Source organism: Lycorma delicatula, chromosome 2 (assembly GCF_047948215.1).
Source record: "Lycorma delicatula isolate Av1 chromosome 2, ASM4794821v1, whole genome shotgun sequence".
NCBI lineage: Eukaryota > Metazoa > Arthropoda > Insecta > Hemiptera > Fulgoridae > Lycorma > Lycorma delicatula.
The window spans coordinates 223,404,322-223,426,760 of record NC_134456.1 but is presented as its reverse complement, the minus strand read 5'-3'; the positions used below and the strand labels follow the sequence as shown (position 1 = coordinate 223,426,760).

Sequence of the window (22,439 nt, the reverse complement as noted above, 5' to 3'; positions counted from 1 at the left end):
CTAGTTAAACTAATTGTTCTGTATTCTTCACATTTATCTGCCCCTGCTTTCTTTGGTATCATAACTATAACACTTTTTTTGAAGTCTGATGGAAATTTCCCATTTTCATAAATATTACACACCAGTTTGTATAATCTATCAATCGCTTCCTCACCTGCACTGTGCAGTAATTCTACAGGTATTCCGTCTATTCCTGGAGTTTTTCTGCCATTTAAATCTTGTAATGCTCTCTTAAATTCAGATCTCAGTATTGTTTCTCCCATTTCATCCTCCTCAACTTCCTCTTCTTCCTCTATAACACCATTTTCTAATTTCCTCCGTATAACTCTTCAATATATTCCACCCATCTATCAACTTTACCTTTCGTATTATATATTGGTGTACCATCTTTGTTTAACACATTATTAGATTTTAATTTATGTACCCCAAAATTTTCCTTAACTTTCCTGTATGCTCCGTCTATTTTACCAATGTTCATTTCTCTTTCCACTTCTGAACACTTCTTTAATCCACTCTTCTTTCACCAGTTTGCACTTCCTGTTTATAGCATTTCTTAATTTCCGATAGTTCCTTTTACTTTCTTCATCACTAGCATTCTTATATTTTCTACGTTCATCCATCAGCTGCAATATATCGTCTGAAACCCAAGGTTTTCTACCGGTTCTCTTTATTCCGCCTAAGTTTGCTTCTGCTGATTTAAGAATTTCCTTTTTAACATTCTCCCATTCTTCTTCTATATTTTCTACCTTATCTTTTTTACTCAGACCTCTTGCGATGTCCTCCTCAAAAATCTTCTTTACCTCCTCTTCCTCAAGCTTCTCTAAATTCCACTGATTCATCTGACACCTTTTCTTCAGGTTTTTAAACCCCAATCTACATTTCATTATCACCAAATTATGGTCGCTATCAATGTCTGCTCCAGGGTAAGTTTTGCAGTCAACAAGTTGATTTCTAAATCTTTGCTTAACCATGATATAATCTATCTGATACCTTCCAGTATCGCCTGGCTTTTTCCAAGTGTATATTCTTCTATTATGATTTTTAAATTGGGTGTTGGCAATTACTAAATTACTTCGTGCAAAATTCTATAAGTCGGTCCCCTCTTTCATTCCTTTTGCCCAGCCCGTATTCACCCACTATATTTCCTTCCTTGCCTTTTCCAATGCTTGCATTCCAATCTCCAACTATTATTAAATTTTCATCTCCTTTTACGTGTTTAATTGCTTCATCAATCTCTTCGTATACACACTCTACCTCATCATCATCATGGGCGCTTGTAGGCATATAGACGTTAACAATCGTTGTCGGTTTAGGTTTTGATTTTATCCTTATTACAATGATTCTATCGCTATGTGTTTTGAAATACTCCACTCTCCTCCCTATCTTCTTGTTCATCACGAAACCTACTCCTGCCTGCCCATTATTTGACGCTGAGTTAATTACTCTAAAATCACGTGACCAAAAGTCGCCTTCCTCTTCCCACCGAACCTCACTAATTCCTACTATATCCACATTTGTCCTACCCATTTCCCTTTTTAAATTTTCTAGCCTACCAACCTTTTTCAAGATTCTAACATTCCACGCTCCGACTCGTAGAATGTTATTTTTTAATTTTCTGGTGACCCCTTCCTTAGTAGTCCCCACCCGGAGATCCGAACGGGGGACTATTTTACCTCCGGAATATTTTACCAAGGAAGGTGCCTCCATTATTGCTATGTGAAAATGCAGAGAGCCACATTTTCTTGGAAAAAAAGCAGCTGTAGTTTTCCATTGCTTTCAGCTGCGCAGTACTCAGAGGACTGAGTGATGTTGATACGGCCGTTTAAGTCGTCCTGACTCACGCCCCTAACAACTACTGAAAGAGCTGCTGTCCTCTTTCAGGAATCATTTCTTAGTCTGGCTCTCAACAGATACCTCTCCGATATGGTTGCACCTTCGGTCCAGCTACTCTGTATCCCTGAGCACTCAAGCGCCCTCACCAACAGCAAGGTCTCATGATTCATAGAGGAGGGAGGGACTGTAAAGTAAAAGAAATTCACCAGAAATAATCTTTCGAGGTAGATATACACATTTTGCACACATTTCCTTGGGGATTGGATTATCTTTATCTAAAATACTAAACTATCACATTGACACATTTTGAATGTGTGCTAGACTGATTGTTTTTCCTCCAGTTAGTAAAGAACCATCTGAGAGGAAGCTTAGGCTTTCCTAAAGAAATTCTTGCCTTTTCCATTTTATTTTTCCTTTTTTTTATTGCGCAGTATGGTAGTATTCAACTATATTATAACTTATTAACCTGACCGCTTCTTGAGAGAATGAGATACAAGATGACAATAATTGAAAAGTTCACGCAAGTCTTTTTTAAGAGGTGTTTGTATCTATTGTTAATATCATTTGCCATTAATGAATGCCTAAGATTGCATAAAATAGCATCCAGTTTATAACATTTCACTGATTTATAATAATTGCTTTATTCAAAAAGCTGGCAATGAATTAATTGGATATCTTTCCTGGCCGTGCCGATCAAGTTATGCGATTAATTTTTGAAAATGTTTTTAAAATAATATAATTCTTTCAAAGAAAGCTTTTTCATTTTAATAATTTTCAGCTCTATTTGTATCTTTACAATAAAATAATTACTTTTTATTAAAAAGTAATAACTAAAATTTATTATGAATTTTTTTTTCACAGTTTCATATAAAAATATTTATTTATAATTTTATACCAATTATAAATTATTGAACTATTGTGTTCGTGTTAAATTTTTATTTTTAATTAATAAAATATTTTTTTGCTACCACAGACTATAGTCTGTGGAGTGGGATGTGCCAAAAATATTTACATTAGATTGAAGACCGATTAATGTATAAAATGTAGATGCAAAAGACTCCCATTAACTTCTTTTCTAATCAAAAAGAAGAAGAAAAAATTAGAAAATTTTCAGAAAAAAATAGCTAAAAAAAAGAAACATATACAAAGTCATTTTTTGGGGTGGGGGTGAATATGATATGTAAAAAATTTTGGTAATTTGTGATCTTGATAAAGAAAACTTATAAGAAAACGTTTTTTTGCTAAAGTGTCCCGGTAAAGATTTGAATTTTTATTTTGGCCAAAACACCCCCCACTTATTCAATTTTTGCCAAAATTAATATATTCTTCCTTCCTCACCCTGAAGGTAGTATTTGATTACAAAGTTTGAAGAAACTCTGTCTATGAAGACCAGAGGTATAAAACCAAATATAGGTCAACATATAAATGTCCGTCCCTCTGAAAAAATAGATTTTTTGGACCTGAGAGTATTGGAATCAATTTTTTTCACATATTATTTATCATGTATTTAAATCTTTCTTTTTAAATGTATCCTTAAAGCACAAAACCTAAAAAAGACTATATACTTTCCTGTTATAGCTGTAGCAGGATATATCTTTACTGCTGGGAAAGTAAAAATGGTATTATTTGCTGGCATTTTCTTTATTTCATACCCTTCAATTTCCAGGATGCTACTCTCTAAAATATTCTAGAACATGTTAAGACAGCTTAGTATTACGAACACTTAAAATCAAATATATTTTTTACTCTGTTAACTCATTCACTGCTTGCTTTTTATTGGTGTATTAACCCACTATGCTGAACTTTTTTTTTTGAACTTGCTTATTTATACTGGTTAATAACATGTATATATATATATATCTTGGATTAAAAATATTTGAAAAACCCGACCACATGCTAGCTCATGGAGTGCACAGGAGTCGAAAAAACACAGGATTTATACTGTCCATGCTGAACACTCCCTCGTGCGTAGTTGGTTGAACTTGTTAATTTCATACTTGTTTGTGCTGGCAATTTATGTTAACTAATTTTCTAGTCTTGTAATTAGATAAAAGTAATTTTTTCTTCATTTTATGAGAAAAGGACTTAAGTTTGTGGATTTTACTTATAAAAAGTCTGTGTCAAATTTATATGCTATAAATCTTTAATTTGTTCTATACATCAATTCTTGATTTAGAATTTTTTATTTTACTTTTGTATTAGTTAGATTACTGTACAGTTTATTTTCATCTGATTTCATCTATCATCTGACTGATTTGTTAACCTGAAAATTAGTTTTTACATAAATTCATCTGAATGTTTTTGAATAGATATGACAAACAAGTAAAATAACTGTACTATTTATGGGTTTTAAACACATAATATGAAATAATACATTGCATAATTTTAACATTTTTGTTTAAAAGAATAATCAAAAAATTAGAAATATTTATATAACATACATTTTATTATAAAGGATATAAAATTATAAAATAAAAGTAAAACGTAATTGTCTAATCAATACTAAGTGAAATGCAAATGATTTATCAAAATAAATCTATTCTCTTTCAAAAGTGATGAAAGCTCACACAAATTTAAAATTCCACCAAAAAAAAGCGGTTCAACATAACTATATACGAATTGCACAATAAATGTTTCTGATGGCTATCATACGATACCAAGTCAACAGTAACATACTGACTTCTGCCATTAGAGATAGAAAGGCCCCTATACTACCATGCGTGTGTACATGGTCAGCAGGTTACGTGTATTCATAGACCACACGCCTGGAAGTGCTCAGTACAGTGTTAAATTTGTTTAGAGACATAATGTAATGGTTACTTCTGTCACATTTGTTTTTTTCTGGTTGGAACTGTAATGAGATTACAGTAAAAATTGTAAAAATAAAATTAAAAATGTTATTTTATTAATTTGTTATTTTTGTTAAATTATTGGTTTATTTAAATTATGATTTTAATCTCTGTGAACATTTGTTTATTTTTATTCACTTATTTTTTACGTGTTTTTTTTTAGCTAAGCAAGAAGATGATGAGATTGTCTTACAGATAATATATGTATTCCATCAAGTAGCAAAACATTCATCGACAAGAGATTATCTTATAAGAGAAACAGGTATGAAATTCAGCATCATAGAATTAAAATTTATATTTTTGTTAAACTATAATTTTTTTGCCTATAAAATGTGCTATTATAAACTGATTAAAACCTTATGCATGTTTTAATACCCGAAAGATTTTATAGAAGGCAGTACAAAGGGTGATTTTCGTTGCAGGTTTTTTTTAAATAAGTAAGTTTATGAATGTTAATAAACAATTTTTGTAAAAAAAGTTTTTACTAAATTGCATTCCGATTCCAAAAAAATATTATTAATTTTGAAATGTTGTAGAAGGCAGTACAGTGGGTCTTTTTCATTGCAGTTTTTTCTGTTACTGTTGGTGTTTTCTGTTAAATTTGTTCCTCATGAAAGTGGGGTTCTTTACCCAGCCCCACCCTTTACACACTCCACATCCCACTTAGCGGCCGGACTACTGCTGTTGTCGTCTGCTATGTTATGACATCACAGGTGAGCGGTAGAATTAAATAAATGAATAATATTTAAAGTGGCCACTAGTACTGCCACACTCACGTGAATGAAATACAGTATCGCGTTCACTTTAGTTAGAATCATTGAATTAAATAAATAAATACTTTAATTAAGTTATGTGTAAGCCATGTATTAGAAAAAAGCTGCATGACTGGAAAGTCCTACATTTTATTTTATTTAATATATATATATATATTTGAGAATTTTTATTGAGATAAAATTTCAAAACTTCATTATGCAACTTTTTCTGCATTTGTGTAATTTTAAGCAAACAAAGAAATAGGCTAACAATTGTTTTTGAGTTGACTTAATAGTAGAAATAATGGTTGAAACAGTTGTGTGTTATAATACATTTAAAAAATATTTTTTTGCTCTATAAAAGTTATTCTAACAGAATTATAATAAAAATTGTGTTTTGTCATCATCTGATTTTTTATTGAATTTAAGTATTTAATTTTTACTACCTTTTACTTGGTAAAAACAAAAACAAACAAGGGGTGTCACAAATATTACATAATTTTTATAATTTTATTTCCATTTTCAATTCATTGTCATAGGAAGCAACACCTAGCAGAGCCGGTGGAAGCCACTTACTTAATAGTTGCTGAGACCTTTGTAAATATTTACTAAATGATGAGACACTAGTCTCTCAATTGTTTTAGTAAATTTCTTTAATTTCCTGATACTTAGCGTTCTGTATAAATAAATGTCAATTTCACACGGCTTTAGTGTTAGATTAATTTTCAGAGATTATATCAACTGAATGTTGGTGGTGATCAAGTCAAGCAAAGTTTTTGAAGTATCTTTTCTTATATAAATTTTTAAAAATAAATCATGATTTTACTAATCAACAAAAAAACACTGTGAGAGTGAAGGTGAAGACATCATTAATTGGTGGAAAAAATGTGAAGTGTAAAAATCGAAAATATTGTAGTACTTTTTACTCTTTGGTTTTATGTCGGCAGAAGTCAATAGTGAAGAAAGCCCACAATATATTCAGCGTATAAAAGTTTTAGCATCAGAATGCTTGCTATTAAGTAAGTTGAAACATCATTTAGAAACCACTCATCCCAGCTCTTATAGCAGAAAGTTGAAAGAGTTAAATGAACAAAGAGCTTATAAGCAATCATCAATACCAAGTAATGCATTGCTAGCATCTTACTAGCAGATGGAATTGCAAAATGTAAGAAGCTCCATACAATCCCAGAACTCATTCTACCGACTGCTATAAATATAGTGAACATTACAATTGGTTAGTGCTGGGAAGCTACTTTCAAAAATACCTTTGTCCAGTAACACCATCAGCCACAGAATACAGCTCCTAGTGGAGGATTTCAATGATCAACGTCATAATGGATTTTGCTTATTCTATATCCAACTGTTATGGAGGATTGCAGGCTGTTGTTCGAAGCAGAGCCCTCGAAGCACTACAGACCCATTGTGTTATTCACGGAAGCACTCTTTGTCAAAATATTGAACCAGAACTTATGTTTGAATGTCTTATGTACGTATTCAGTATAGTAAACTTTATAAAAACGTTGTCATTAAAGACAAGATTATTCAAAAAGAAAAGTGAGGATATGGGATCTGAACACCTGTCTTTGTTGTATTTTAGCACTTTGCAACGGCATTCTCATGGTAATATATTGTCTAGCATGTTTAAACTGTGACAAGAAATTTATTGTTTTCTTAATGAGGAGGAACACAAGTAACTGAATATTTTGTCAATGAAGATTTTTTTGGGGTAAAACTTGCATATTTTTGTGTTGTTTTTGAAAGACTGAATGCTCTTAATTTCTCCCTGCAAGGAAGCACGTACACCTTTCAAAGTCGATTGAGAAAATTTTAGCTTTTATAAAAAAACTAAACCTGTGGAAAAAAAATGAATGAAGTTGGGGGAAGGAACATGTCCTCCTGTTGTGACAATTTTTGATCTCCAGTGGAGCTGAAATCTATTTTTTGGGTTTGAAATTTATTTTTGAAGGACACTTATCACAGTTTATCGCCTGCTTTGAGAAGTATTTTCCGTGATAAATTTACATAAATTCAAGAGTAATTTAACACCGCTTCTGCAGAAGAAAAGAATCTGAGTTGTCTGTGAAAATATGTTGAAAAGAAAATTTAGCAGCATGGAATTAACTGAATTTTGGATGTTAGTAAATGACGAATTTCCACTCCTAAGTGGTAAAGCTTAGAGAATATTAATTCCATTTGCAACTTATTATTATGTGAAGCTAGGTTTTTGCCAATCGCTATGATAAAATGTATGTATCGTGTGAAAATCAATATGGAGCAGGAATGTGAATGGCTGTGTCCAGTTTAATTCCAAGGTTTGAGAAAATGTGCAGCATTCAACAGACTCATTCATCCCACTAATTATTTTAATTTGTTGAATTTGTTCGATTCAACACATTTTATTTTTTAGTAAAATGTTTTTCATTTATTTTTACTTAACTTGCAAAAAATTATTGGTTATCTTGCAAAGTGAGAATTTGACATAGGGCATTTTGGAAAATCTGGTTTCAGCAAGGATGCAGAGAACTGAAAATGTTTAGGATGTGACCCATAATATTAGAGTAATTCATGATTATAAATTTAAAATAGTTTGAGCAATAATAATACTCTTAAATTAAACTTTGTTTTGCAGAGGTTCCAGCATATCTCATTGATTTAATGCACGATAAAAATGAACAGATTCGTAAAGTGTGTGATTCTTGTCTGGATATTATTAAGGTAAATATTTTTTTTTTTAATTTACTAGATTTATAATAATAATTTACCTAGTTACATCTAAATCTACACTCCAATTTCTAAGTTGCCTGGCTCTCAAAATTTCTTGAAAAAGGTTTAATATTAGTCATTACAGACATCCAGTGAAGGATTATTATTTTACAGCCAATAAGAGGGTGTTGAAAGTAACACACACACACACACACACACACAACAACCTCATTGATTACCACAATCTGGAAACATCTAGCATACCCATTATAGTTGGGTAAGTAAGAATTTATGTTCCAATTGTTATTGGGAGATGAATTTTAACTTGCCTATTTCAGTTTGAACTATCATCCTCTAGAAAGATTTTTCACTATGCTTTCTTGACATGCTAATTTAAATTATTAAACAGGTTTTATATCTGTATTGTATGTTACAATATGTTAAATGATAAATCTTTTTATCATGTCTTGTGTACACACTTTTATTTAAATAATAATATATAAAATAGCTTCTACCAAAAGGTTTTTCAATTAGTTTTCAAATTACCATATTTAACGTAAATATATATTAATAAAACTATTACTAGTTTTATATATATGTTAGTTTGAGAAAAAATGTACAGTTGTTAATGTTAAGATTACTTACATAGATATTATAGTTTTGAAGATGTGATAATTGTGTACTTATTATTATGTTAGCAAATATGAACTTGTTTCCAGAAAGATGTAAAAACTAGAAAAAAAATTTCTCCTCAGAATATCCAAAACTTACATTTCAAAATCCAGAATATCTTAAAATTAAGTTAATTTCTGGATTTCAATTGCCTTCTTAAATTAAGTGTTAAATGGGATATAAAAGTTTTTCATTTTAAAGATATGAGACACATTTATTTTAAAGCTTGATGTTACCAGAAGCTTTAAATTGGACCCTCTCATCAGTTGTATAGTTTTCTCCTTCCGATCTTATATATATCTTTATTTACAAAAAAAAGAAATTACTGATAACATTTTTTAATATTAAGCCAAAAGAATTTTATAATTTGTAAAAATTCAATATAATATAATATTCAATATAATTTGTACTAAATTTCTCTGTCCTTTGGTTCTATAAAATGTTGTTAAAAACTTCAAATGAAAATATTTTTGTTTCTTTGAAAAGTTATTAATTAAAAAAAAAAAAAAAGTTAAAATTTACTGACCATCACTATAAAGATTAGTAGAAATGATTCCTACCTTGAAAAGAATTTGTTTAGAAAAATGTATTCAAATGATTTAAGTATTACTGTAGTATGTAGTAACAAATTATAAATTTATAGATCTCAGTTTTCCAGAATGGGAGTGTATTTTCCCCAAATCGTACGATAAGAGTTGAAAATTAATTCTATTCTAATAATGGGGAGAAAAATAATGGAAAAATTCAAGTCGCTAATTTACGAGTCTGTTAAAAAAATAACTGAACATTTGTAATTACACACCAACAGAGATATTTAGTAATGTGCAGTTGGCAGCATTGTATTTCACATAACCTCCTCTGTATCCACATGTTGTTGGATTGTTGATATCTAGTTTAGTTTTCGTGTTATTGAGTGCAACGTTTCTAAGTGTTGGTAGCAATTTTTGCAATGTGTGATTTTCAGGAACAACAATATAGTGTAAAATTTTGCTTGAAACTGAGGAAAACTTTCACAGAAATGTTTCAACTTTTGAAACAAGCTTATGGAGATGATGCTGTGGGTCGTATGCAATGTTACGAATGGTTTTCATGAAATAATCTGGTCATCAGTCAATTGAAGATGCCCCTTGACCAGGAATAAATCGTTGAATTGACTAAGAGAACTTTCAGAAGAGGTTAGCATCTCAATTGGATCATGCCGTGTCACTTTGACTGGAAAATTGAACTTGCATCGAGTTGCAGCAAAGTTTGTTCCTAGTTTGATGACCAAAAAACAGAAAGAATATCGAGTAGACATTTGTTGGCAACTTCTTGAACCGGCAAATAACGATGAAACATTAATGCAAAGGATCATAATGGGAGATGAAAGCTGGGTTTACAGCTACAACATTAAGACAAAAATTCAGTTAACACAGTGGAATGACAAAGGATCTTCATGCCCCAAGAAAGCACATCAGTCTCGATCCAATGTCAGAGTGATACTCTTTGTTTTTTCAACTTTAATGGAATTGTGCATTTTGAATTCTTGCCTCAAGATGAAACAGTGAACCGTGTGTACTATCAAGGCATTTTACAACAGTTACATGAAAAAATACACACAAAAAGAGACCAGAGTTGTGGTGAGATAACTCGTGGTTCCTTCACCATAACAATGTGCACACTTGATGAGTTCCTTCACACTCAGGTTTGTCAATTCATCAGTTTTGTGCCAAAAATCAGATAACTGTCCTCCTTCAGCCTTTCTACTCGCCAAACCTGGCTCCTTGTAGTTTTTTTAATTCCTAAAATTAAAATCAGTAATGAAACGGCTCCGTTTGAGACTATTAATGACATTAAAGAAAATTTGTTGCAGACCTTAAAGGCAATTTCAAATGATGCTGTCCAGAATTCCTTCGGAAGAGTAAACACCCCTGGGAAAAGTGTGTGAAAGCGATGGAGGGGTTGGGGGGTATTTTGAAGATGACAAGGACCAATAATCTCTGAAATTAATAATAAAGATTAAATAAATTAAGTTTGGTTATTTTCAGAACAGACCTCATAACAGACATAACAGTCAAAAGTAGCTAAATTTAGGGAAGGATGTTTTGATTGTTTTTTTTTTATGAGCTATAGAAAAATTACGAATTAAAACTTTCATAAGATCCATTTGTTGAGAAATATTATCCAGTTCATTCAATTTTTAAAAAAAAGTAATAGAATTAGTCCCTATTATATAAGAAATTTCATAATTATAAGTCTAAAGTTCATGAAATACAAAAACAGATAGATACCAACTCACATTCACTTTAAATCAATGACAATTTAAAAGTGCATGTTAAGGGAACAGGATATATTCTTACTTAAGGACATTTTTATTATATTTCTATTAAATTAAGAAAGTGAATATTATATTTATGTCATATGTCATGCTTACTTTGAATCAGGTAAATTTTTATGTTTTTAAAAAGCTGTCTCTGAAAAATGGTAGCATAGAAATTGAGGTTATCAGAACTTCAAATCTCTTCGAAAACCCTTTTTATTAGTCTTTTCAGAGATAAAAATTAGTGCATATAAAAAGTATCTCTAAAAGAAACAAAAGAATTTTAGGACACGTGAACTACAAGTATAAATTAAACAAAAATTTAAGATAAACATAGGTCCAGAAATGCTTTGTTTTTGAGTTATATCTTCAGTAAAATTGTGCCCTAATCTCTGCTCCAAGGATAAAGTGATGCCATACTAACATTTTTGGAATTAAATTAAGGAGTAATTAATGTTCTTAAGCAAAGTTTTCCAACAGGTCCCAGAACTGTATCTCTAGAAATTTAAAAAAAAATTATTACTATTTTCAAAACACACAATTTTTTTGGTTTGACTAACAATAGACTTTGTCAAATTCCCAGTAAACAAACATTTTTCAATAATATTTGTAGGAGAGCGGTTCAGAAAGTAACCTCCATTGTAGCGTAGCATTAGTAGTAGTGTTAATGGCACCACTACTGACATATCGAGCAGCATACTTTAGCCTGTTCGCTTGTTATAACCAAAAAAATGAGTGCTGCAATAGAAAATCCTGCAAAATGCAAGGTATGTGCCATCATAAGATTTCTTTGGGCACAAAATGTTTAGGCAGTAGGTATCTACATCAGTTGTGTAAGTTATATGGCCCAGATGTTATGAGTGGGTGGCAGTATAGTGCGGCAATGGATCCAATTTTTTAAATGTGGAAAGACAAACATCTATGAAGAAGAGAAGAGTGATAGGCTTTTTGCTGTGAGTGATGATCTTGTCAGTAAAATTGACAAAAAAGTGAGTGAAAATCAAAGATTCATCATCTGTGAGCTTTCTAAACAATTTCTCATACGATTTTGTGTGAGATTGTCATCAATAAGTTAGGCTACCAGAAGTTCTGTGATCGGTGGGTTCCAAAAATGTTCACAGAGATTCATCAAGCCAAACAAATGAGCTCTGCCGTAGACTTCCTTTCATGCTAGGATACAGGAGGAGAAAGTTTTTTGAAGAAAATTGTGACTAGGGATTGAACTTTGATTGCCGTATGAAAACTGGAATGAGACAACAGTCAATGGCCTGGGACCATACCAGTTCTCCAAGCAAGCCAAAGAAAGCCTGCCAAACTTTGTCGGTCAGGAAGGTTATTGAGGCTATGGTTTTTTAAGATGCCAAGGGAGTTCTTCTAGTCGATTTTTTGGAACGCGCTATGATTGCTTTAGCAGTCTATTGTGACACTCTGAAGAAACTTAGGCAAACCGTTCTGAACAAACATTGCGATATGCTGTCATACAGTGTTTTTTTTGCTTGACAATGCTCACCTCACAGTGCTCAAAGAACTCAAGAAAAGATTGATTCTTCTGAATCAGTTCACATTCTTGTCCAACCGATGGGACATTCTTGATCCATCCCCGTTACAGTCCAGACTTGGCACTGAGTGATTCATTTTTTTACTCGCATGAAGAAATGGCATTGCAGCACTTTGATGACGACAATGAACTTCAAAATGCCATGAAAGATTGGCTAATACCCAGGTGGCAGAATTCTATGAAGATAGTATTTGTAAATTAGTGAAACACTGTGAATAATGCTTAAACTTGAATTGCGACTATGTTGAAAAATAGTTAGAAGCTGTAGTTATAAATTGTATATAATAAAATATTTTTGTCTATGCAGGTTTTTTATTTATAGCCAAACAGAGATTACTTTCCAAATCACCCTCGTATTTATTTTTCAATAAATTTCTTTAATTTTTACTTGTAGAGTAACATTTTGTAAGAGCTACACTTAATTTTGAATATTAACAAGATCTCAATATTTAAATTCCCATGTTCATAGTCTTATAATTTATGTTTACTTTTTTATGAACTGTTGAGGGCAGTTGGTAGGTTAATGTAATAATCTCTATTAAATATAATATTCACCGTATTTCTTCAGTCCTACAAGGCAGATAACTGTAGATAAAATTGAGATTTAATAAACTTAAATTTTTTGATCTCATAATACTTTTAAATATTCAGAAGTACTATCTACCCATTAATATAGTGTATCATCATACTATTTCAAAAATATTGATAATGAATAAACTAGGCCGAGCCATTAATAAATTATTAAACCAAGTACTGAAGATGGTTTTAAAAATATAAGACATGAAAAGGTTGATAGAAAGTTTAGAAATTAAATTTCAATAAATTGTCTATATTGGTATCTTTATTGATTAGGTATGAAGACCATTTTTAACTTTAAAAACCCACATTTAATCCTCGCATACAAATAAACAGTTGTGAAATACATGTTATATAAACATGTACGTTTATTAAAGAAAGTGTTAATTCTCTAAGGTAACATTTTATACATTTTCTGATACCTATTACCATTTTCTTTAGTGTTCTGAGCTAAAGTCAACAAAAGCAATTAAAATAATTTGATAAATGGGTGATGTTAGCAGAAGTTATAAGATATACTGTTCTTCATACTATAGTTGGCCTTACTCATTTTAATTGTTAATTTTTAAAATATTGTATTTATTTTTACAAGTTACATGATATGACTATGTACAATCATTATTTAAATGTGTATGATTATTTCATATCTAGTGAAATAATTACTAATAATTATTTTCTTCTATAAAGCTACAGGAAGTAATAAAATACTGTGCATACTCAAAACAGTCAATATATCATTTTAATTGCTTATCTAATTTAATCTAAGTGTTGCTGATTATTGGGGTAAGGAATTAAGAGACCAACTTTACTCTAACACTTCAGCCATAAGACTTGTAAAGTCTAATGACTGAAACATTTTCTATCAGTAAACAGGAACTTTTGCCTACCAGATACTGAGGATGACTTGGCTCTGCAGGTCATGGCATTCTCAGTCTTGAAAACCTGTTAGGGTCAGACCTATAATAGACAGAATCAATAATGGAGTAAGAAGAGATCAATGGTAGATTAAAGGGGTGGGTGGTTGAAGAGGATAATGTACTCATCAAGGATAATCTTACTGTTGCTAAGTGTTCTGTCTGATGTTTAGGTATCTATTCATTTATTTTTTTTTTTTTTAATTTCTAATTATTCACCTTAATCGCTATTAAATTTTTGGAAAAAATCTTCTCTTACCGTTTTCTTATTTTTGTTAAATTGTACGTTTAGTTTTTATTTTTTAAAACTAAAATTGTATTTATGAAATTTGCAAAAAAATGTTCAGTGTATACATATTTTAATCACTTATTTTTACTACTGATGTAATTCCACTATTTTCAAAATAATTTTTTAATTATTCTACACTGGAGTAAATAAGTAAAAGCTGTACTTTTTTTGATAAGAAGACTTCTGCATGTAAAATAAAAGTTATTAGCATCATTGACTACTTTCAGCAAAAGCCATGATTATATACGAACATTTTTATTATATATATATATATATAAAGTAGGCTTATTGTATTGTCTTGTATATTTTTATCCATTCTCATACATTTATTTTAAAGGAATGTAATGATGAATGGGCAGATCGTATTAAGACAGAAAAATTTGAATGGCACAATTCACATTGGTTATCTATGGTGGAAATGGCTGAAAACAAGGAAATGGATGGTTCAGCTGGATTGGGAGATCTAAACGAAGCTCTTCCACATTTTAATATCCTTCAACAATCATTACTTTTCCAGACAGGTATTGTATTTATCTTCTCTCTAATTTAAATATTTTTCTTTTTTGCCTGTTGTTAAATTCAGATCATTTAATAATTTGATTTTAAAGTAAATAGTTATCTGTGATATAAACTGAGGTTTAGTGATTTTATAATTCTTTTTTATATTTTTAACTACTGTTAGTATTGATTTGATGCCATTTATAACTTCATAATTCGTAAATTTTATATATATATATATATATATATATTTATGAATTAAGGAGCAGAATTAGTAATTTCTTGTGATTTTTGACCTGAAAAATTGAATAAAATAGGTCCAGAACTATATCTGCAATAGTTTTTGAGAAATCTGGAGTGAAAACCCAGTAAACTGTGTAAAAATCCTGTTTTTTTATGTTATATATATGAAACAGGAGTATGTGTCTGAAGCCTATATGTATTAAAGGTTTAAGATACATATTCAAAGCAGATTAAATGAGATTATACTGAAAGTTTTAGGACGTTAATTAAGGAGCAGAATTAGTAATTTCTTGTGATTTTTGACCTGAAAAATTGAATAAAATAGGTCCAGAACTATATCTGCAATAGTTTTTGAGAAATCTGGAGTGAAAACCCAGTAAACTGTGTAAAAATCCTGTTTTTTTATGTTTGCCGTACAATAACTTTGTTAAATGAATAATAAGCACTTCTAAACAAAACTTGTAGAGAATTTAATTCTGAACAAAATGGTGTAAGATAATTTGAATAACATAAACAAAAGTTAGAAAAATTCAAATTTTATTTAGAATCAGTGCATTATTACATGTCAGAAAAGTACTTTTTTAATGTAAACATAAACCAAATGCATTTTTGGTGATGTAAAAAGTTTGTGAAAACAACATTTCCTATTAAAAAATATAAAAACTGGAAATAACTCAATAATTGTAAAATATAAATAAATAAAAATTACTTTTATAATTATTTTATTAATGACAGAATTACAATAAATTATTATTTCAAAGTTGGCAATAAAATAACAACTAATCAACAATACACAATACTGTATTAGTCTTTAAATTATTCTGTAAGGTACATTAAGTATACTGAGAACTGTGAACTAAACTGTTGTTAGCGAAGGTTTTCTGTGAATTTTAGTTTGAACATGATCGGTTTGAAGTAATCAAACAACCATTGAAGTGAGTCGGCTATTGAATAATGCCATACTTACTTACAACAGAGGATTATGGTGATATTGTATTCATTTTAGGTGTGTGTAATGATAGTGCAACAGCTGCTGCAGTAGAATATGAAATACGTTTTCCGAATTATAGAATTCCTGATCCCTAAACAGTTAGTGCAACTTTTCGCAATCTTCAGGAAACAGGCTCACTACATAGTAGTGAACCTATTATCGATACAGTTCAGATAGCTTAAAGGTCACTTAAACAAAACAATTTTTATCTATCATAAACAGCCAGTTCAACATCTACATCCAGAAGATGATGTGTTTTGCTTGGAGTTCTGCAACTTGTGGAATACAAACTGACAACATACAAGTATGTTTTGTTTACCAATAAGGTCAGTTTCACTCGTGATGGTGTCAAGAACTTACACAATGAGCATACATGGGCAGAAGTAAATCCTCATGAAAGGGTAGAAGGCAGTTTTGAACCTCGATTTGGCATCAATGTATGGTGTGCCCTTCTTCAAGACCAGCTGTTTGGACCATTCATATTACATGGCTGCTTAAATACTGAGGTCTATTTGCACTTTCTTCAAAAAGAATTGCTGCAGTTGCGTGAAGATGTTCCTGTAACGCTGAGATGCAAAGTATACTTCCAGCATGATGGCATGCCTCCTCACTTCTCTCCTGCTATTACCACTCACTTAAATCATCATTTCCCTGAGAAATGGATCGATCATGATGGACCACATTCCAGTTCACCAAGATCTCCTGATCTAACACCTTTAGATCTTTGCGTCTGGGGATGGATGAAAAGTATTGTATACAGAACAAAAATGCATTATTGTGAGAAATTTATTGGCTGCACTATAGATGCGGCTGAGCAACTTAAGGACAGCATTGAAGAACTAAAAAGAGCAACAAAAGCAGTACAGAAACTTGCCAAGAAATATGTTAAAAATGGCTGGCTCATTTAACAAAGCTATTGTATGTCAAACATAAAAAACAGGTTTTTTACCCTAATTTATTGGTGTTCACCCAAGATTCCCCCTAAAAAATATTGCAGATACGATTCTGGCCTTATTTTATTTGATATATCAGGTCAATAATCATAAGAAATCACTAATTGTGCCCCTTAATTAACATCCTAAAAATTTCAGTATGACCTTATTTCACCAGGGTAGCTGAAATCCGAGCGAGTTACTAGCCGTAACTCACAAACGATGTATTTTAGAAAATATGTTTATAAGAAATTTTTCTATTATTTTTGCAAGTAGAATAGATTATGAATGGTCATAACCGTTATTCTCATGAGTGGTCAAACTGAGTCTGTACAAGACTACACTTCATTTACATCATACATATCATTCACATTCATCCTCTGAAGTAATACCTGAAATTACTGAATTACCAGATGCTAAACAGGAAGAAGAAAGAATAGGTTATGAAAGTCCTGAGAACTTATGATACACCCCCTCTATGTGACAAAAATAAATTTTATAAAAACAAATTTTGTTAAAATTGAAAATCAGGGTGTTGAAAAATTTATTTTTATTAAGGGTTTATTTGCAAAATTATTTATAATTATTATAGACTTTGAGCAGGGTTGATTGTAGTACGTGTGTGAAATAATATGTTATTTTAAATTAAAACTTAAATAGCACGCATACATAAACCAGACTGGATAATTTGTAGACATGAAGTTAGTAAACTAGTTCAGACATCTGCGATATTGTTTTTTAGTTTTACAGAAACAAGAGATCCAGGTATTTCCCATATGATTGTGGATCTCTGGTAAAAGAATAATCATGATTATATTCTATTAGTTCATAAAAAGTATGTCTTAAGTGAAGTGATTTCAGAAAAGTCTTCCTGGATTACCCATTAGAAATCATATTTCAACAGTGAAACAAACCTTGATAATTGTATAAGTATAATCATATGTCAGAATCAGCAATTAAATAGTCATAAATAATGTCTTCATAGTGTGAACACTAAAATGCTTATTAAAAAAAAAAACAAAAAACAAAATTCTTAAACCTCAGAAATAAAAGGAAATAAGTGAAATTCAGTTGATAGTATGATCCAGATTGATGAAGTTATTTGTATTAAAAATACCTTCTAAAGTAAAGGAAAATAACTCTTTACTGTAAAGAAATTAGTTGGACTATTTTAAAAGATAAAAATTGATAAATTTAAAAAAAAAGAATAATAAAATATTATATACTTGAACAAGCTTTTTTTCATTTTCAAAAGTTGTTATATTTTGTTTTTAATAGCCATTATAGTTAAAATTTATAGTAAATTAATATTTATAATTTCATATTTTCTTTTTAACAGTTTTAGAACATGTTTAAATTATTTTCATTTTTAAATAGATATTTGGATTTTGTTCATTTGGTTGAAAAATTAGACAGACTTCCTTTTTTCTAAATTAAGGTTTAAGCAGTTAGATGATAGTTTTATATTTTCAGCAAAATTTATTTATGATTATATTATACTTCTAAATTATTTTTTTCTTTTTGTAGCCTACATGTTATATCCATAATTTTTTCCTTTTAATCATTTATGTAATCCCAAAGAGTTTGAAAGTTATATTGTACTAATATATTTTGGGAAGATATTCAAAGGCTGCTAAAATTGAATTTTTTTTCAAAATTATGTATAATAGGATGGTATATTATTCTTAGAATAATGGTATATTATTCTTGTTCAATTTATATATAAATACTTTTACTCTATAACTGGATTGGTTTTTCATTAATTAGAACTAATTGTGGATATCGTACTCTGATTTAATTAAAAATAACTCATAGTGAGCTATGTTATTATAATAAATGAGTCAGAGTACATGGTTGATAGTGATGATGAGTTAATTATGATCAAGAAGAAAATTCCATCGCTTTAAAGTTATAGGTCATACTGTAAGGCGAAGATATGTTTTCAGTGATAATTTGGTAATCAATAATTGAAAAATATAAAGTAATTAAAATTTTTATGATTTAAACTGTAATACGCTGATACATTTCCATTAATTTTTTAAATATGATATTTCAGGATCCCGTGTGTCATTGAGTACTGGTGATGATATTGAAATTATTTCAAATAATCCAATGTCTGATGATGGAAGTCGACCCGTAAGCAGGTAGGTTTGTTGTTATATTTTGCTGAGTAAGGTTCCCCTTAAAAAACTTAAACTAAACTCTACTTTATTTTTTGGAAGTAATGAAAGTAGTTCAGAATAACGAGTTTTGTAGTTTTTGCGTATCTATGTGCATAGTTTGTTGTTTTTACTATCTGTATTTGAAGCACCTGAAGTAGAAAAGTATCTTGTTTGCTTTCTCTAAAAGCAATGATGTTCACTATACTGTCATTTTATTTGGTTTTTATTCCATAACTATAATGTATGTACTAATATAATTAATATTAATATATAATACGCCTACTATATTAATATGTCTGTATAATATCTTCCCAGACATTAAACATACTTTTATCTCTATTGTAAACCAAAAGTAGAGGTATGAATCTTACAGCTATACGTTCTTTGTTCTGTTTCCATTACTATCTTAATAAATTCTGCAATAGTTCTGTTATTGGAGAAGACCGGTTAGTATTGATTTTATAAAAATGTTTCCCTTCTCACTTCACTGACTGTTATTGAAGTCTTTGTGTTAGGATACTTTGTTTTAGTATTCTGTAAAACAGTATATAATATGTCTATATATCATCTTCCCGTTTAATAATTCAATGGAAAACCACTTCACTCTACTTACTGCTTAGTAGATATTGCGTACTTCTGTAATGGCATAAAACAGGTTTTATTAGACTTTCTAGAATTTTTAAAAACTTGATTATTATTTAAAACTAATAAAGGTTATGGTATTTAACTAAACTTCTTAAAGTGTTTTTCTCCCAAATCTATTGCTCATTTGTTTACGTGTACTGGTTTGAATAAGTGAATTTTATGTAAAAAAATATAAATAAATTTCATTAGAAAATACGGTTAAACTCTGTATTTTAACCGTTTTACTTACTAATAACTTATTGATAGATTCTGTAACTGTATGATTTAATCCATGATTACTAACCAAGATTTTTTACTACATATGATTAAATTTATGTATATCTCTACAGTAAATTTAATATTAGAGAAAGTATGAATCTTACAGTTAATGCTCCTTGTCTTGTTCCCATTACTATCTTAATATATTAAAAATTCTGCAATACTTCTATTGGAAATGACCGATGGTATTGATTTCATAAAAATCCTTCCCTGCCCGCTACAGTGATTGTTTGTGAAATCTTGTGTTAGCACACTTTTGTTATAGTATTCTGTAAAACAGTTCTGAAAATGAAAAATATGTTTACTTATTGTTAAATTAACCTTGAAACACAACGTAAAATATTCTTTTACACAAGAGCCATTTATTAATTAAAAATATAATCTAATCTACCAAAAAATATTTTAAATTACAACTTGTAATTTAGAGGCACTATTTAAAATATATTTTGTTAACAGACTGCACAGAGATTTATTGTTATTCAATATCTTAAGCTTTTTGTATTTATTTTAATAATTATGGAGGAGAACTCTTCTATAATAACAAACATGGTGTTGGAATTTTGACTACCGAAGGAGTTTTAGGGTTAAATGTACAGAAATGTATGTTCACACAATCTGGAAAGTCAATTATAAATCGTATGTAAACCTAGGAATTGTTGAAAATTAGATGTTTTAAAAATGGTTATGTAAGTGATGAGATGACATCCATTTGGAAGAGCAATTGAAGTACCCGCTTAAGCTTATAGCATAGTTGATAAATAACTTGCAAATGTTGAAGAAAAAATTGATATAAAGTCTAAGTGTTGGTTACTACATACTATTCTGTTAATAACTATTTCTGTTTTTAAAATTTTATTTATCAGAAAACATATATAGGAGGATGCTTAAGAGCATTGTCATCTGATGTTGAATCGCATTTCAAAGAACCAGCCTTTAATCTGTAAAGTTTTAAAAAATCGTTACTAAGAACAGGGTGATGGGATTTTTTAAGTTAATTGTTTGTTTTCTATGATGAAAATTTTATACCGTTTTGATATCAAATCCAAAAGAAAATTTTCAGAATGAAAGCATGTAGTCATGAGTTAGAAAAAACGATCGAAGCCATCTTCTGATTTTTTTTCACTTGCTGAAGAATCCAAGAGCAGTTGTAATCAGTATTACCCTTATCTGTTATAAGTCCTTAGATAAATTTCATCGATTTAAAAACATGTAGGAAGGTAGAGCAAAGGTGTGATTTTGCTAAACGACAATGATTGTCTGCCACTACTCAACTAACTCAGTAAACGCATTGAAATGAGGTGCAAGCTGATTTCAGAGGGAGTCAACTTTGGAGAAGATAAATAATAACCATAATCTCAATGATTGTGTCTTTAATTATGTTATTGAATGGCTCTAAAACTATTCATTTATAGTATAGTGTTAATTTTTTTTTTCTCAAATGAAAACTGTTTAATATTTTATTAATTTTTAATAATTTTAGGTATGAGAGTGATATAGAGGAGTATATTGATAACAGGTACAACAATATTAATTTAGATAAAGACAAAGATGGAAATACTACAAGAGAAATGGTTCGTGATGCGTTAAAAAATCTTGTTATCTCAGAAGATTCTTCAGATGATGTAAAGTTTTTCCATATTGATTCGATGATAGAATAATTCACAAATCGATATATTTAATTTAAAAAATTTCTCTAGTCTGTGTTATAAATACACTACTTTCATTCCACGGTATAGTCATTATTATAAAGCTTTAATAAAATTACATTATAGTATTATTTTTTTTTTATATCATCAAAATTTGCAGATTGTATGATTTTAGTCATTATTTTAGCGATATGTGATAACACTTTGATTTTAGTATACGCTAAAATATATTTTGATTTTTATTATTATGTAACATGATATATGGTGATAAGTCAATGTTTTTTTAAAAAAATTAAAGTAGTTTAAAAATCGATAGAATTTGATTAATTTTGATGTAAAAGTGTTGATTAGTAGCTTTATTAACCTTAATTATATGTATGTTACTTGTCACTAAATGTACTTAAAAACTTTATAATATACTCATAAATGGTTTACATTTTTGTAAATATTTATTAAAAGATTATTTGTTGTAGAATTGATATAGTTTTGTTCTAGAAATTATTTAATTAGGTTTAGTATCTGTTTACTGAATAGATTTTTTTTTTTTTAAATTTGAATCCCAAGCTAAGTTTAAATAGTGTTTCAACTTTCACTCCTACTCATTTTTAATGATTTTCAT

The 22,439-nt window shown here is 29.7% G+C and overlaps 1 protein-coding gene across 1 annotated transcript in view; it reads left to right on the top strand.

Moving 5' to 3' along the window:
* Positions 1-21,983, top strand: part of Kap3 (kinesin associated protein 3) — a 65,032-nt gene extending 43,049 nt beyond the window's left edge. Inside the window, exons 14-18 of the mRNA XM_075357232.1 lie at positions 4,846-4,944; positions 8,064-8,149; positions 14,783-14,966; positions 19,166-19,253; positions 21,655-21,983. Of these exons, the coding sequence (XP_075213347.1) occupies positions 4,846-4,944; positions 8,064-8,149; positions 14,783-14,966; positions 19,166-19,253; positions 21,655-21,832 (635 nt within the window). The 3' untranslated portion in view covers positions 21,833-21,983. The remainder of the gene's footprint in view (positions 1-4,845; positions 4,945-8,063; positions 8,150-14,782; positions 14,967-19,165; positions 19,254-21,654) is intronic.
* The last annotated feature ends 456 nt before the right edge of the window (positions 21,984-22,439 follow it).